The 15,520-nt window shown below is 56.4% G+C and overlaps 2 protein-coding genes across 2 annotated transcripts; one reads left to right on the forward strand and one right to left on the reverse strand.

The window, feature by feature from the left end:
• Nucleotides 1–85: 85 nt before the first annotated feature.
• Nucleotides 86–4,636, reverse strand: BTBD17 (BTB domain containing 17). The gene is made up of 3 exons (XM_077163726.1): nucleotides 4,441–4,636; nucleotides 2,684–2,960; nucleotides 86–1,160 (listed from the first exon to the last, which is right to left on the reverse strand). The coding sequence occupies exons 1-3, from the start codon at nucleotides 4,523–4,525 to the stop codon at nucleotides 86–88; spliced, it is 1,437 nt and encodes a 478-aa protein (XP_077019841.1). The 5' UTR covers nucleotides 4,526–4,636.
• A 3,042-nt stretch (nucleotides 4,637–7,678) lies between these two features.
• Nucleotides 7,679–11,763, forward strand: GPR142 (G protein-coupled receptor 142). The gene is made up of 7 exons (XM_077163250.1): nucleotides 7,679–7,836; nucleotides 7,953–8,019; nucleotides 8,215–8,364; nucleotides 8,457–8,646; nucleotides 9,113–9,271; nucleotides 10,077–10,897; nucleotides 11,614–11,763. Exons 1-7 carry the CDS (start codon nucleotides 7,679–7,681, stop codon nucleotides 11,761–11,763), a joined length of 1,695 nt encoding a protein of 564 aa, XP_077019365.1.
• The last annotated feature ends 3,757 nt before the right edge of the window (nucleotides 11,764–15,520 follow it).

A 15,520-nucleotide genomic window follows, 5' to 3' on the forward strand; every position in this document is an offset into this window, starting at 1 on the left:
CTCCGGGCCACCTCTGCGAAGCCTTCATTTTCCAATGCAAAGCCATTCCGGACACCCGAGCTCTCGCAGCCCCGGCTCCGCCCGGCTACTTGGCGGTCCGGATGAGGGTGTGGTAGACGGGCTTGACGATGAGGTGGAGGTGCAGCGCGTTCTCCACCAGGTACTCGGAGTTGCGCCGCTGCAGGTCGGCGTGCGCCAGGAAGTCGCCGGCCTCCTCGCTGCTCTGATGGAAGCTGTAGGCGTGGCGGACGAGCAGGCGGCCCTGCTGGCGCGCCCCCACCAGCACGGTCTTCTGGAAGCTCACGCCCGCCGCGTCGCCGCCGCTGCTGGCCGGCGTCACCACGAGCCGCGGGCGGCCGTCCTCGGGGCGCGCGGCGGGCAGCGCGGTGCCCGCGGCGTCGGCGTAGACCGGCCGCAGGCTGACCGGCAGCCAACGGGGCGAGAAGAGCACGTTCCAGGTGACCCGGCGGCCCGCGTCGTGGCCGCTCGGGCCCAGCTGCGTCTGGAAGCTGGTGCTGCGGTCGTCGCGGGCCGGGTTGTTGATGACCCACGGGGCGCCCCAGGCGGGCGCGAGGTAGTTGCGGGGCAGGAAGGCGCTGCCGTTGACGTCGAAGAACTTGGCGTAGTGCAGCGGCGAGGCGGCGTGGAACTGGTAGGCCTGCAGCAGGAGGTCGGCCACCGCCTCGCCGTGACGCGCCAGCACGGCCGAGCGCGCCTGCAGCTGGAACAGCTGCGCCGGCGGGATCATGGGGTAGCGGATGGCGCGCAGCGCCCGCTCGGCCACGGGGGACGGCGGCCGCGCGCGGCCCAGCCACGCCTCCAGCGCGTGGAACAGCTCCAGCTCGTCCTGCAGCACCAGGTCCGACCGCGGGAGCAGCTGCGCCAGCAGCTCGGGGCTCACGGCGGCCCACTCGGCGCTCCCCACCACGGCCGACAGGTTCCAGGCCAGGAACTGCAGGCAGCTGTCGCGCAGGGCCTCGTCGCCGGTGCTCACCGCATAGTGGTACCAGCCCACGGCCGGGCCCGCGCCGCCCGCCAGGTGCGCGCGCATGTAGTCGGCGACGCCCCGTTGCAGGGAGGCCACGCCGTACTTGGTGGCCAGCCTGTGCAGGGGGATGGCCTGGGCCAGCAGCACGGTCAGCTCGCCACAGTACAGGTACCTGCGGGAGAGGCGGCCTGGTCGGGGGGAGGCGGGGCCGGGCCCGAGCGGGACCCCGCCGCGCCGCCCCCCCCCCCCCCCCCCCCCCCCCCCCCCGCCCCGGCGCTTCCAAGCGCCACCTTCTCTTAGGCCCGAGGGGGCCCAGCCTCGGGGCGGAGCAGCACGGACCCTGAGGTTGCCTGTCGTTTCCTCTCAAGGACCCTCCCAAGCTGTTGCTACTCAGCGGCCTCTTTCCGTTTATCACCGTAACAAGGACTAAGTAGTGCATTTTTATTGAGCATCTACTAGCCGCCAGCACCTGCTAGGGAAAGACTCCTTGCCCTTGTTGGGCTTACCGTTTGAAGAGGACAGGATCCGCATTCGGATCCGTGTTCTACCACCACATGCTATGAGAACAACTCACTCACCTTTATGTAATTACCTATAAAAGAGGGAATAACATGTACCCTGAAGGTTAGTTATTTTGAGGGTGCCAGCAGGGGTGGGGGGGCGGGGCGTCTGGGCTACAAAGTGACCTTTCAGCTCGGGTTACCCCCTTTCTCCCTTCTCTCTTTTCTTTTTCTTGCAGGCTCGTCTTTCTCTGTGGTCTTTTTCCTCCTTCCCGTCTTTTCTCATTCTCTTTGGGAATCACTCATTCTCTCTCTCCATCTGCGTCTGTCCCTCTGCTCTAGTTTCCTGCTCTGTTGGGACGTGGCAGTGACCGCTGGGCTACCTACCCCAACACCACTTCTCCCCTTTCCCTTTCCAACCAGGCATGTTAGTCTCCAGAAATAAAAGGCTGTTTCCCAGCCTCCCTCGCAGTGAGTGTGGCCATGTGGCTAAATTCTAATCAACGAAATATAAGTGGAGAGACAGTGTGGGACTTTGGGGTAGGCTGCTCAAAGGGAACTGACTAGAGTTAGGAGAAATTCTTTTTGCCCTTCGTACCCCTCCGTGCTCCCTGGAACTTGAAAGCGATGACTGGAATTCTGCAGCCATTTTATTTAAGCCACTGTCATTTGAGGCTTCTCAGTAATTAGCAGCCAAACCCAATGCTCATTAAAACAGGGTTCCTTTCCTCGACTACTGCGCAGCGGCAGGAAGTAGAGGAGGTGGGGGAGACAGCTAACTTTCCCAGCTCCCCAGCACGGTGGATTCAAGCCTGGTCAGACACCAAGACCACGTGGAGGCTTTCAAATAAAAAATGATTGCCAACTAAAACTCCAACCTGACGCCGAGCATCCAGAGTGGGGCCCAGGAATCTGTAGCTTTTAAAAGCTCTCCTGGCCAGGCTCGGAAACAGCTTTGGGATGCGGGAGAGGGGGGCCAGGGCAGGAAACCGACACCATCGAACCCCACAGAGCATGCAGGGGAGTCACAGTGCATCATGCAAGAGGGCAGAAGGGATGAGAGGAGGTGACTGCATCATCACGGAATGACCTCCGAGGGGCCAAGGCTTCTGTGGCCCTATGGATGGAAGAACCTGGGTCTTGGGAACAGTTGAAGACCTCCCCGCCACCCTGCAAGGAGGCTGCCCTTCCCCACCTGATGAACTTGTCGAAGACGGCGGCGCAGTCCCTGGACTCCTGCAGCACCACCTCACTCTCGTTATGCAGCAGCCCCAGGAAGAGCTCGCTGTGCAGACCCAGCAGCAGGCGGTGGGCATGGAACACGCGGACCTCATCGGTGCCCGCAGCCTGCACCCGCAGAACCACGTCGCTGGCATTGCCCTGCCGCAGCAGCTCCTGCAAGCGGTGGAGCAGCGTCTGGGAGTGGTTGATGGAGGTGCCTGCTGCCTCCCCACCGCCATCAGCTCTCTGGGCTGCAGCAGGAAGGAACACAGTGCATTCTGAGCAGGAAGCTGCAGTCCCGGGACAGAGGGACCAGCTGGAGACACATGTGCAGGGGTGGGGACAGAAGGGAAATGGGGTCCCAGGGAGGCTGCGTGTGTGCACCTGCGTGTGCCCAGGAGGTGTGTGGGTACAGACCCTTCCGGGCAGGGAAGAGTTGTGAACCAGGCAAAGGCCCAGAACTGGTCTCCCTGATGCCAGGTGCCCAGGCGAGGATTGAAAAAACTCATGGAGAAAAAGCAGGGTTTTTTGCAAACCTTCTGAATAACTGTCCACTTAATCCCTCGGAGGGGTTGTGAGAAGTGGTGCCTGCATGAGCATATATTTATTGAGCACCTACTATGTGCCAGACACTCTTCTAGGAGCTTGAAATAAAGCAGTGAACAAAACCAGCCACAAAAACATACACTTTTCTGTTAGGTCGGGAGGACACAGACAAGCTCCCCGGTTTTAGACTGCGATGCACAAGTGAGGTGAGGATGATGGAAATGGGGAGCCACTCAGACGTGGGACAGGCTCTCTGAGGACGGGAGGAGAAGGAGCCAACCAGGGCAAGAGCTTCCTGGCAGAGGAACCAGCAGAGGCCCTTGAAGGGGAGGGGTTAGGTGCGCCTGGAGCCTTGAGAAGGTTGGGGGGCCGTGGCAGGGGCTGGGGAGTGAGGGGGCGAGGCATGAAGCCAGGCTGCAGGGCTGCTTTCCAGGACCCCCCCGCCCTCTTGGGGCCTGGGGGCCTGATTTCTGAGATGAAACACCCCTTCCAGGGGGAGGCCTCTGGGGGACCCTGAGAAAGAATAGGGGCAACTGGGGCTGGAATGAACCTGTCCAGGTAACTGGGTGTCAGGACTGGCATCTCCCTTCCAGGCTGGCCATCTAGGCCCTTCTCCCCCCTTCCAAGGGTGCTCTGAGGGTCAGGCAGGCACGGGGACTTAATGACAGGAACCCACGGGCTGCAGAGAGGACACTGCCAGAGCTTTCCCATGCTGGGAGCAGTGCAAGAAGACAAGAGTCTATCACAGCAAATGGGTACACCCCCCCCGCCCCACTCACACTTGCACACTCACATGCACACGCTCACACATTCACACAGGCACGTGTGGACTATTGGGGAAAATCTGTGTGTCTGTGAGAGAGAGGAGACAGAAGTAGATGGAGGGTGAGAGAGAAGCGGGGGGTGGGGGTGGGGGTAATTCCCAGCCCCGCCTCCTCCAGCTCCCACTCTGAAGGGCCTGAATGCTGATGGCGTCCCTGTCCCCATTCGGCCTCTGCCTGGACCCCCTGCCTGGTCGTCAGGCCCCCGCCTGCCTGTCCACCGCCTCCTCCCTTCAGGGAGAAGTGTCTGCGCAGCTCTCGGGGCGGACCCAACCCCGCTCTGAACCCGGCCAGCTGGACGCCGCCCCCTCCCGGCCTGGAAGGTCCTGCCCCTCCTCCCTGCCCCCGCTCACTGCCCGCTCACCTGCGCGAGTGGCCAGGCCCACCAAGGTCAGCATGGCCCACAAGCTGCCCCAGGGCCCCGGCTTGGCGTGTCCTGTCCTGAGCATCTTCACGCCCACGCCCCCAAGTCCACTGGAGGGACAGCGAAGCCCCGACTCCTCCGTCCCTCCTTATATAGAAGCCAACATGAGGGGGACAGCAGCCCCCTTCCTTATTGGCCACCCTCCCCCCACCCAGCCTTGGCCATGGATTGGTGGAAACGGGCCCCAGCTGTTGTCCAGGCAACCGCTTAAGCCAGAGAGTGGCAGCCCCAAGGGCTATTGTGCTGCCGTGGGCCCCTGGGGGGACAGATCCGGCCCCTCCTCCCCACCCAGCTGGGCCAGTCCTTCCTCTCCTGCGAAGTTTTAGGATCTCCGAAGGGCAGGCATGTCTCGTCCCCAAGAACACTGGCCGCTGCTGGCCTGGGGGTTCCCCAGGCACAGCCCCTACCCTGGCAGCCTCCTGGAAAGAGTCCGGCCCTGGGCCAGCTGCAAAGGGCGGGCCTGGGAGAGGGAAGAAGCTACTGAGGCTGCCCCTTTGGGGCCTGTGGAGTCACTGGTAACATTTTCTCCTTCTTTGTTGAAGAATGTCCCAGGCACGCTCTGAAGAGGGTTAGGCCCCCTGGGCGCTGTGACCGTGAACCCCACCCCAAGGTCATGGTGAGCCAAAGACTGCAAGCCGGGCCTAGAGCAGATGCACCATGGCCTGGGCGGGGTGGATGACCAGCCCAGGGCAGGCCTGGGCCCCTTCCCGGAGGCTGGCCCTCAGCAGGCCACTGTCCACCTGCTAGCCAGCACAGGCCTGGGTATGTGTGTGCCCACCGCTTCCTTCACTTCACCTACCCCAGTGAGCCCCACGTCTCTAATCTCAGATTGTTGGAAAGCTTCTTTTACCAGCTTCTGCCCTCCGTAATGTTTTCCTTCCTAGAGTCCCCCAAGAGGCAAACAGCAGACCTGGCATCCCACTCAGGTGATAGGGGAAACTGAGGCAGAGAGCTAGGTTGCAGTATCAATTGTTAGTACAGGGATGTGGTCTTTTAAAACAAAGGGGCCGAAGGGAGGAAGTTGAGGTCCAAGGGCCTGGTGGGAGCAGGTTGGGGGAGAGAACTGCTACTGAAACGCCTCGCAAGTCCACACCAGTTCCTCCAGTTCCTCCTTTGGCATTGAACAACTGGAGTAGGTGGTTCCCCAGAGATCCAGCTCTTAGTTTCTCCCCAGGCAAGGTCCTCCATTGTGGGTGGGTCGGAGCCTTCCCTCTCTTGCCCTCTGCATCCCCAGGACCAGCTGGGTGCATTGATCCCTTCCCCCATGGCTAGCACAGAGAAACCCAACAGCTCCACTCCCTTTCTGGAGCCAGAGATAGAGAGCAGAAGTTGAGTCTGGCACCTACCTGGCTGGGTTGGCAGAGCTCAAACAGCATGGCCCAAGGCAAACCTCTCCCAGCTACCCTTGGCTTTCATACCTGGCTCCGCTCCATCCGGACCCACCATCCCTTGCCCACTGGCTGCCACCTGTCCTTCCTGGGGTGGGCTGCACCTCTTCAGAGCCTCAGTCTAACTGGGCAGGCTGGGACCTGGGGGAAGCCCGCTTTTCAGTAGGATTGTTATTGATGATAAGAGCCCACTGATCAGCCATAGAAAATGGTCTTTGTGTAGGTCCACTTGTCAACAGCAGCCTCCTTGACTGTCTACACCAGTCTTTCTTGAGGCATAGCCCACTGCTTTAGAATCCCCTATGCTCCACCTTAAGAGCCAGAATTCCCGGGGGCAAGACCTGAGCATCTGCATTTTAAGCATCCCATCTGACTGCCATGTGCACTCCAAACTAAGATCTACCTACTAGAGTTAGAAGGATGGTGTTTCAAATGTAAAGGGAGCTTGGAGGCTCCAGGTTACCAAGGTGACCCAAAAGGGTCACCTCTGACTCCCCATCTCTGAGACCCTCCTACCTCCCACTGTTTCTATGCTCCCTTATCCCTCAACCTCCTCTAGAGACTTAGAAACTGATTTTCTGAATGTCAGTGTTCTCTGTTCTCATTGTCTGAGTCTAAGAGTTGCTGGAGCTTATGTGCACGCACACATGTGCATGTGTGTACATGCATGTGTATGAGTGGAATACATGCACACGTGTGTGTGCCCGTGAGTGTGTTTCAGGACAGGCGAGAGGGAGGAAGCCATTCGTCCTGCATATTCTCTGAGATGGAGGATCTGAGACCGTGCATTGTATTTTGCCCTGTGCATCTGGAAGCTCCATAAGTTCCTCGAGAAAAAATCTGATGAGCTCACAACCAGGAACAATCCCCAACAGAAGTGTTACCACCTGCCCAAGACAGAAGCGTCCTTAGCCCAACTGGCTGGTCTGAGGTTTCACAGCCGGGAGTCAGCAGAACCCAGGTTCAGATGCTGCTTTCCTGCTCAACTTTTCTTTCCACGATCCTGTGCTGTCTTTTCTAAGAAGCTATTTCCGCAGGAAAAAAAATGGTCCTCATCGGGCAAGGAGTCTCTAGAGTAAAGCACCCAGGACCTCCTGCCAGCTTGGGGCAGGACGAAGAGTTTCTGCATCTGCAAAGCGGTTACCCCGCTGGAGGGAGGCCCCACGACCCAGCCCTGCCCCAGCAGCCGCCCTTAGGGCTATACGGTCTCCCTGCCTGAGTTCCTTAGGGCCTGGGTGACTCAACACTTAGACTGGGAATCCTGAGTGCAAGTTCCAGGCCCCGTGTACTTGGGGGGGGGTGGGGTGGGCACTCGAGAAACAAAAAGAACTCTTTCCCCCAAAGCTTCTCCTTTCTCCAGGTTGGTCTGTCAGGGTGGCGTGCCCACTCTCCTGCCTCGGCGCTGTGATTTTGCTGCTCCCCCTTCTGGAATGTTCTTCACCATGGGAGGGGCTGGTGGGCTGACCCGGGTCTCAGCTCCTTCCTAAAGCCTGGCCCCTCCCTTCGTGGAGCGCCTGCCCTCTGAGAAGGCTCAGCGAAAGAGTGGCCTTCCAATTCCAACTGTCCCTCTAACTCTGTGACCTTAGCCTAGTTGCTTAACCTCTCTGAGCCTTGGTGTCTGCTTGTATAAAATGGGGTAACCAGAGTTAGTGGGCAGGGGGGCCACTGTGAGGATTAAAAGAGTTAGAGACACAGTGGTGCTGAGTAAATGTTATAGGACCCCCTCCTCCCTCTGGCTCTTGCTGGCCTTTTCAACTTGAAGGCGCTGCCCCATACTCACCCCCAGCCTCATGGTGCGGGGAGGTGCTGGCCTGGGACCCTGCTTCCAGGGTGACTGGCCAAAAAGTCAGTGGATGCACAGTGACTTGCGGTATCCAGACCTGGCCGCCAGGGGGCAGCAAGGCCTCAGTCGTAAGCGCCACTGTCTGCCCAGGAGGGTGGGGGCGGGGTGAGGTAGGCAGCCCAGGATATAACTCAGGGAGCTGGAGAGTTTCTTTCCGAAGGCGGGCCATGGGAAGCGGTTCTAGGTCTGGCCTCAGCTCTCCTCCCGGGTCAACCCCACAGACCGCCGTGGTGCCTGGTGCCGCTGCCCTGGTCGCTCCTCCCCAGCAGCTCGCCGGCACCGGCTAGGGTTTGTTTGCCAGGGACTGATGTTCCCTGCCGGATGGTCCATTTCACCAGGGCCAGGGAAACAGCAGCTTGCGGAGCTGCGGGCTCCTGGGGGCCCACCGCCATCCTCCCCTGCAGCTAACGCCTTTCAGAGTCCCCTTGGCCCTGGAGTTGGCACCCCCAGCCCCTCTGCCTAACCCCTAGTCCTCGCCCCCAGGCCGTCACCACCCCAGCTGAGTCCAGGCCAGTCCGGGGATCCTGCCTCTGCACCTCACTGCCCGCTCCTTCAGCACAGACTGACCTGCCACCCGCCCACCCCCAGACTTGGCCCCTGGGGCCCACACCCAGCCTGACCCCTTCCCTGCCTGTGCCCCGAGGGACAGGGACGGGGCGGCATCTACTCTAGAATCATTCCCCTGCGCCTGGGCCCCACCCTTTCCTTCCTCCTCCCCACCACAGTCCCTGCTCCCCGTGCTGTCAGGACAGGCTCAGTGCTGCTGCAAGAATCGTGGGGTGCCGGCTGTGGGAAGCCCCAGGTGGGCGTGGGGCGGAGGCGGCCAGCGCTGCTGGAAGTTGCTGCAGGAGCCCAAGGAAAAGCCACAGGGTGACCCCGGACCAAGGAGCATGGGGCTTGAGGGGCAAGAGACAGGTAGGGGATCTAGAACTGGGCCGGCAGGGGCGGGGGGTTGGCAGTGGGATGGGAAAAGTGGGTTTAGCAATGGGTAGGAGTAGGGTAGGGGTTTCCGCGGGAAATGGAAGGCTTGGAATGTAAAACCTAGAGAGACCTGAAGTGTGGTTTGAGGGGAGGAGGGTTTGAGCCCTCGGTGACTCTGATGTGCAACTTGCCAAGGATGAAGACGAAAAACGGTCTCTGTGGCACCACGAAAGAATGCCTTGGACTTCTTTGCATCGATGGGGGAGCCAGGCCTCGGAGGAGGTGGGGTGGAGTTGGGATAGACATGGCAAGAACTTTCACTACAGCAGAGGTTGCCATTTGGCTGTGTCTCATCAGTGGCAGGGTTGTAGAGAAAGACCCTGGGGTCCGAGTGAGGCTGCTGCTGAGCCAGGTAGGAAAGAGCTTAAGAGCTCTAACCCTGCTCTCCCGCCCCTCCTAGCTGGCCAGCCACAAGACACCCTGCTGCCCACACTCAATGGCAGTGGGTCGATCCAGGAGCTTGCGGGCCACTGGCCGGAGATCCCAGAGCGGTCCCCCTGTGTGGCTGGTGTCGCCCCCATCATCTACTACAGTGTCCTGCTGGGCCTGGGGCTGCCTGGTGAGTAGGGAGCTGGGCGCCCAGGGCTGGGGCTTGGCTGGAAATCGGGGTCCTCCCTCACTGTGTGCCAGTCACCTGAGATGCCAAGTCACAGACTCCAGGGCTCCCCTTGCCCTTTTGGGGGGGTATTCTGCGTCACTGGAGACAAAGCATGAGGGAAATGAAAGTGAGGGGCCAGGATTTGGAGTCTTTAATAGCTAAACCCAAGCTGTCACCAGAGTAGACAGTTTCCCACTACCCCTGCCCCTCAGTGGCCACTCACCTAGGATGACTGAGCTCACCTAGGACAGAACTCACCTTGGTCTATATATACCTGTTCCGGCCACTGCCTTCACCAGCCAAGTTCCCTCTGAGAGCAAAACTTGGGGTGGAGCTGGATGCCAGGGTACCAACAAAGATAGCAGGCCTCAGCCTGGGGGTTTCCCCAAACCCAGTAAATAAAGCCATCCCCGCAGAGGCTTCGAATATCTGAAAGGGTATAGGACATCTGAAAAGAGCCTAGAAAGAAATGCTACAGGGACAGGGGCTTCTGAGGATGCCCTGCCAAGTGCACTCACAGGTGTGTAAGGGTGCAGTTCGCGCCTTGCGGGGTCAGGGACCGGCAGTGTGTAAAGTACAGGGCACCAGTGAGCTGGTCAAGCCTCCTTGACCAACGGGTTTCCAAAGGATTTGGAAGGTGGAGGAGAAGCCAGCACAGCCTCGAAGCAGGTGGGAAGGGGTGGTGCTGACATCTCAGGGGAACAGAGCCCAGGCACCCCTTCTAACACCTCTGACCTCTTCCTTCCGTGACCCCGCTGGCCATCAGTCAACCTCCTGAGCACCGTGGCCCTGGCCCGCCTTGCCGCCAGGACCAGGAAGTCCTCCTACCACTACCTGCTGGCGCTCACGGCCTCAGACATTGCCACCCAGGTGGTCATCGTGTTCATGGGCTTCCTCCTGCAGGGCGCCATGCTGGCCCGAGAAGTGCCCCGGGCCGTGGTGCACACGGCCAACATCCTGGAGTTCGCTGCCAACCACGCGTCCGTGTGGCTGGCCGTCCTGCTCACGGTCGACCGCTACGGCGCCCTGTGCCACCCCCTGCACCATCGGGCCATCTCGTCCCCAGGCCGTACCCACCGTGCCATTGCCACTGTCCTCGGTGTGGCCCTGCTCACTGGCATCCCCTTCTACTGGTGGCCGGACGTGTGGAGGGACGCGGACCCCCCCAGCACGATGGACAAGGTCCTCAAGTGGGCTCACTGCCTCGTCGTCTATTTCATCCCTTGTGGCGTGTTCCTGGGCACCAACTCGGCCATCGTCTGCCGGCTGCGGCAGAGGACGCACAGCGGGCTGCGGCCCCGGGGGGGCAAGAGCACAGCCATCCTCCTGGGGGTCACCACGCTCTTCGCCCTCCTCTGGGCACCCCGCATCTTTGTCATGCTCTTCCACTTGTACGTGGCCCCCGTCCACCGGGACTGGAGGGTCCACCTGGCCTTGGACGTGGCCAACATGGTGGCCATGCTCAGCACAGCAGTCAACTTTGGCCTCTACTGCTGCGTCAGCAAGACTTTCCGGGCCGCTGTCCGAGAGGTCATCCGTGAGGCCCACCTGTCCTGCACCCTGCGGTCTCAGCCAGTGGGTGCGATGGTGGGGCCTGGGCTGAACTTGTCCTCAGGACTCCCTAAAAGAGCAGAATTATAGAGGAGGGGGTCCAGCAGGCAGCTTGGGGTGGCTCCGAGCCACACAGACCGGGAACTTCAGTTATGCCCTTCATCAACACCCCACTTTGTACTCTGGGGATGGGGTGGGGGACTCCTTCCCTCCAGGGCGGCTCCCCAGGGGTAGGTGAGGACAACTTTTCCAATGCTTACACCAGCTTTATTAGCGATTGCCACTGCCTGGGAAGAGGAAAGGGCTCTGCCAGGTACAGGCTAGGACCGTCAGCTGCTCTGAGCATTCCTTTGCAAGGGGCATTCACCTGGCACGTAAGGATGTTAAATGAATGTGGGTTGAATGAATGAATGGGAAGATGGACGGGTGGACGGACAGAAGGGTGGATGGACAGAAGGGTGGATGGATGGGTGGGTGGATGGAATGAATGGATGAGAATTGTTTCCAGCCTACCCCTTCCCTTGGGACCTGCTTTCATTCCCTGAGTTGAATTGATCACCTTTCTGGCTCTCAGTGGCATTGCCAGGGTGAAAAAAAAGATTCTCTGCAGGATTCAAGGCCTCTCCCAGGCGGGGGGAGCCAAACGTGCTAGGCTGACAAGGGGAGGGCTGCTTAGGCCAAAACGGGGTGGCCTTAGAGCCCAGGCCTGTCTCTGTGCAGCCCCGACTGACACAGCCCCTGGGTTCTCGCAGGTCTGGTCTGCTTCGGTTCATTCCCTGCCCTGGAACCAGGACAGGTTCAGGGGCCCAGAACAGACCCTGCAGCTGGAGTGCCCAGTGCTGCTGGGGAACGAAAGGAAATGGCCTCTCAGCGCGGGGCGCCAGGAGAGCGGAAGTCCTTAGCCGGTGTTCTTCCCGGCAGGCGGTGCATTTACAGGACCCTGGAGTCTCTGGCTGAGCCCACCGCACCCATTCCCTCCCCTCTGAAAAATGGGGAGACAGGAGGTGGCCAAGCTGAGGGGGACGGTGAGGGGCTCTGCTCCCGCCCTCCCCACCCCCGTCTCCTTTCACTCTGCCTGTCTAGGGAGGCAGCTGGGAGCGATTAGCAGCTGGCACTCCCGCCTGCTCCAGGCGTTGAGTAAACACATTAGTTGTCGAGATGGGGCCGCTTTCTGCTTCCTGGTCAGGCCGAGCTGACCTTTCCCCAGAACGGGAGGCCCTCACCTGCACCCAACCCCTTAATGGGATGGCAGAAGCAAAGGAGCCAGGTGTGCTCCAGGCAGTCAGGACAAACTACCTGCAGGGCTGCTCTCCCTTCTTCTCCACCCGCCGTGGCACAGGGAGTTCCAGCCACATGCAGAGAGAGGCTCCGCGGGCCCCCAGCCTTTGCCCACAATTCCAAACTCTGAAAGTCAAAAGATATTTTTCCCACGTTGCCACGATCATATTTAGGAGCAACGCCTGCGCCGTGCTGACCTGAGGCTCTTCCCAGTCATTCGGCCTGCGCGCTGTTGGGAGAATTCACTTCTTTAACCCCAGGCTCCTAGCACGGGGCCGCGCTGTAGCCCACACACCCCCCTGGAACATTACCTAACACCCAGGTAGGCCACACGTCACCTTCCTCTAGTCTGAAAAACTCTGAGTGCTAACGCACACCTGGTCCCAAGTTCAGAGAAAGGATTGAGGGCCATGAAGTGTGTTTTGGCAGCAGGGTAGGTGTAGACTGGGGCCCGGTGGGGGGTGTGCCTGGAGAAGACCCCCAGGGTGTAGGGGCTGATGTACCCAGGGATTGATGCCCTGGTTAAGGAGGAGGGAGATGCATAGGCATGTGCTGGGAAAGAAAGGGGCATTGCAGGACAGGAAGACGCATGAGGGGCCGAGCCTGCCCGGCAGAGGGGGGCACTAAGAAAGCGGAGGTGCCTTGTTGAGGCAGAGCCAGGAGGAGAGCTGCAGAGAGGGAACTCCTGCCTACTGGCAGCCACCGGTGTCAAGAAGACAGTTTTCATGAAAGGCCACAGCAGCGGGGGAAGGCCTGGGACCCAAATGCCTCTTTCAGATAGATGGCTGTCCCCAGAGAGGCCGGAGCAGATTTTCTGGGACCTGTTCCTGAGCACTCGTGAGCTCAGGGACTTCCAGAAAGTGTTGGGGAGTCAGTATTGAGTCCTGTTGAGTGGTGGGAGCATGGGGGGGGGGTGTGCTGCGAGCCACCAGAACCCCCATGTTGGTGTGACTGTTATCTCATCTGTGCCCACAGGGTGGGGCAACACCTGCATATTCTAACTACCATTTTACAGTCCGAGGAAACTGAGGCACAGCACAGAGAGGTATGCTGGGACTCAAGCCTGAGTCAGCTGGTGCCAGGTTCATTGCCAGTTCCACCCAACACCTCTTGGGTGCTGGCTTGGAGGAAGGGCAGGCAAGGGGACACTTTGCTTATAATTTTTTAGTCCTATGCTTATCTGATTTTTGTAATATCATATATTCCTAATAAAATACTTAAGGTAACAGTTTCTTTTTAATATTTTTTCTAGCCTGTAATAAAGCAAGGAGAACATCACTTTTGTAAGCATGTCACTGAGATATAAATGAAAGGCATTATTAAAACCACTAATAGTTTCCTTTATGCATTTGTATCACTAAACTCTCATCCAGCTTCTAGAGGACAGAAAGACTGCAGTGGTTTCGAATTTACCCTTCTCTTCTTCTCCATCTCATCCACTAGAATATCTTGGTTAATGGAGACCCCTTTTTTTTCAATTTAATTTTTTTTTTTTAATTTTGCCATACTCATTTATTAGCCTATTTGGGTGTCTCTTATTTAGTTTTCTAGCCCAATTGCTCTGGCAAGAAATTCAAGTCCAATGGTAAATAACAGTGGTGACAATGGGCATCCCCTTCTTCTTGATTTTAGTGGGAAAGTTTTCTGTCATTCATTATTAAGTAGAATGCCAGCTGTGGGCTTTTCATATACGCTCTTTTTTTTTTTTTATTAATTAATGGAAAAAAAAAAAGAAATTAACCCAACATTTAGAAATCATACCATTCTATATATGCAATCAGTAATTCTTAACATCATCACATAGATGCATGATCATCGTTTCTTAGTACATTTGCATCGGTTTAGAAGAACTAGCGACACACCAGACAAAGATATAGAATGTTAATATAGAGAAAAGAAATAAAAGTAATAATAATAGTAAAAACAAAAAAACAAAAAACAAAAAACAAACAAACAAAAACGAACAAAAAACAAAAACAACAAACAAAAACAAACAAACTAACTAAACCTATAGCTCAGATGCAGCTTCATTCAGTGTTTTAACATGATTACTTTACAATTGGGTATTATTGTGCTGTCCATTTTTGAGTTTTTGTATCTAGTCCTGTTGCACAGTCTGAATCTCTTCAGCTCCAATTACCCATTATCTTACCCTGTTTCTAACTCCTGCTGGACTCTGTTACCAATGACATATTCCAAGTTTATTCTCGAATGTCCGTTCACATCAGTGGGACCATACAGTATTTGTCCTTTAGTTTTTGGCTGGACTCACTCAGCATAATGTTCTCTAGGTCCATCCATGTTATTACATGCTTCATAAGTTTATCCTGTCTTAAAGCTGCATAATATTCCATCGTATGTATATACCACAGTTTGTTTAGCCACTCTTCTGTTGATGGACATTTTGGCTGTTTCCATCTCTTTGCAATTGTAAATAACGCTGCTATAAACATTGGTGTGCAAATGTCCGTTTGTGTCTTTGCCCTTAAGTCCTTTGAGTAGATACCCAGCAATGGTATTGCTGGGTCGTATGGCAATTCTATATTCAGCTTTTTGAGGAACCGCCAAACTGCCTTCCACAGTGGTTGCACCATTTGACATTCCCACCAACAGTGGATAAGTGTGCCTCTTTCTCCACATCCTCTCCAGCACTTGTCATTTTCTGTTTTGTTAATAATGGCCATTCTGGTGGGTGTGAGATGATATCTCATTGTGGTTTTGATTTGCATTTCTCTAATGGCCAGGGACATTGAGCATCTCTTCATGTGCCTTTTGGCCATTTGTATTTCCTCTTCTGAGAGGTGTCTGTTCAAGTCTTTTTCCCATTTTGTAATTGGGTTGGCTGTCTTTTTGTTGTTGAGTTGAACAATCTCTTTATAAATTCTGGATACTAGACCTTTATCTGATATGTCATTTCCAAATATTATCTCCCATTGTGTAGGCTGTCTTTCTACTTTCTTGATGAAGTTCTTTGATGCACAAAAGTGTTTAATTTCGAGGAGCTCCCATTTATTTATTTCCTTCTTCAGTGCTCTTGCTTTAGGTTTAAGGTCCATAAAACCGCCTCCAATTGTAAGTTTCATAAGATATCTCCCTACATTTTCCTCTAACTGTTTTATGGTCTTAGATCTAATGTTTAGATCTTTGATCCATTTTGAATTAACTTTTGTATAGGGTGTGAGATATGGGTCTTCTTTCATTCTTTTGCATATGGATATCCAGTTCTCTATCAATTTAATTTTTTACTAGAACAGCTGTAGGTTTACAGAAACATGCAGAAATGGAAATTTTTTAAATTCTCAGTTTCTTCTCTATAGCATCATATACCGTACTATTTGTCAATTGATCTAACTTTCTATCATTAACTCTTTGTTAACATTT

Source organism: Tamandua tetradactyla, chromosome 6 (assembly GCF_023851605.1).
Source record: "Tamandua tetradactyla isolate mTamTet1 chromosome 6, mTamTet1.pri, whole genome shotgun sequence".
Classification (NCBI taxonomy): domain Eukaryota; kingdom Metazoa; phylum Chordata; class Mammalia; order Pilosa; family Myrmecophagidae; genus Tamandua; species Tamandua tetradactyla.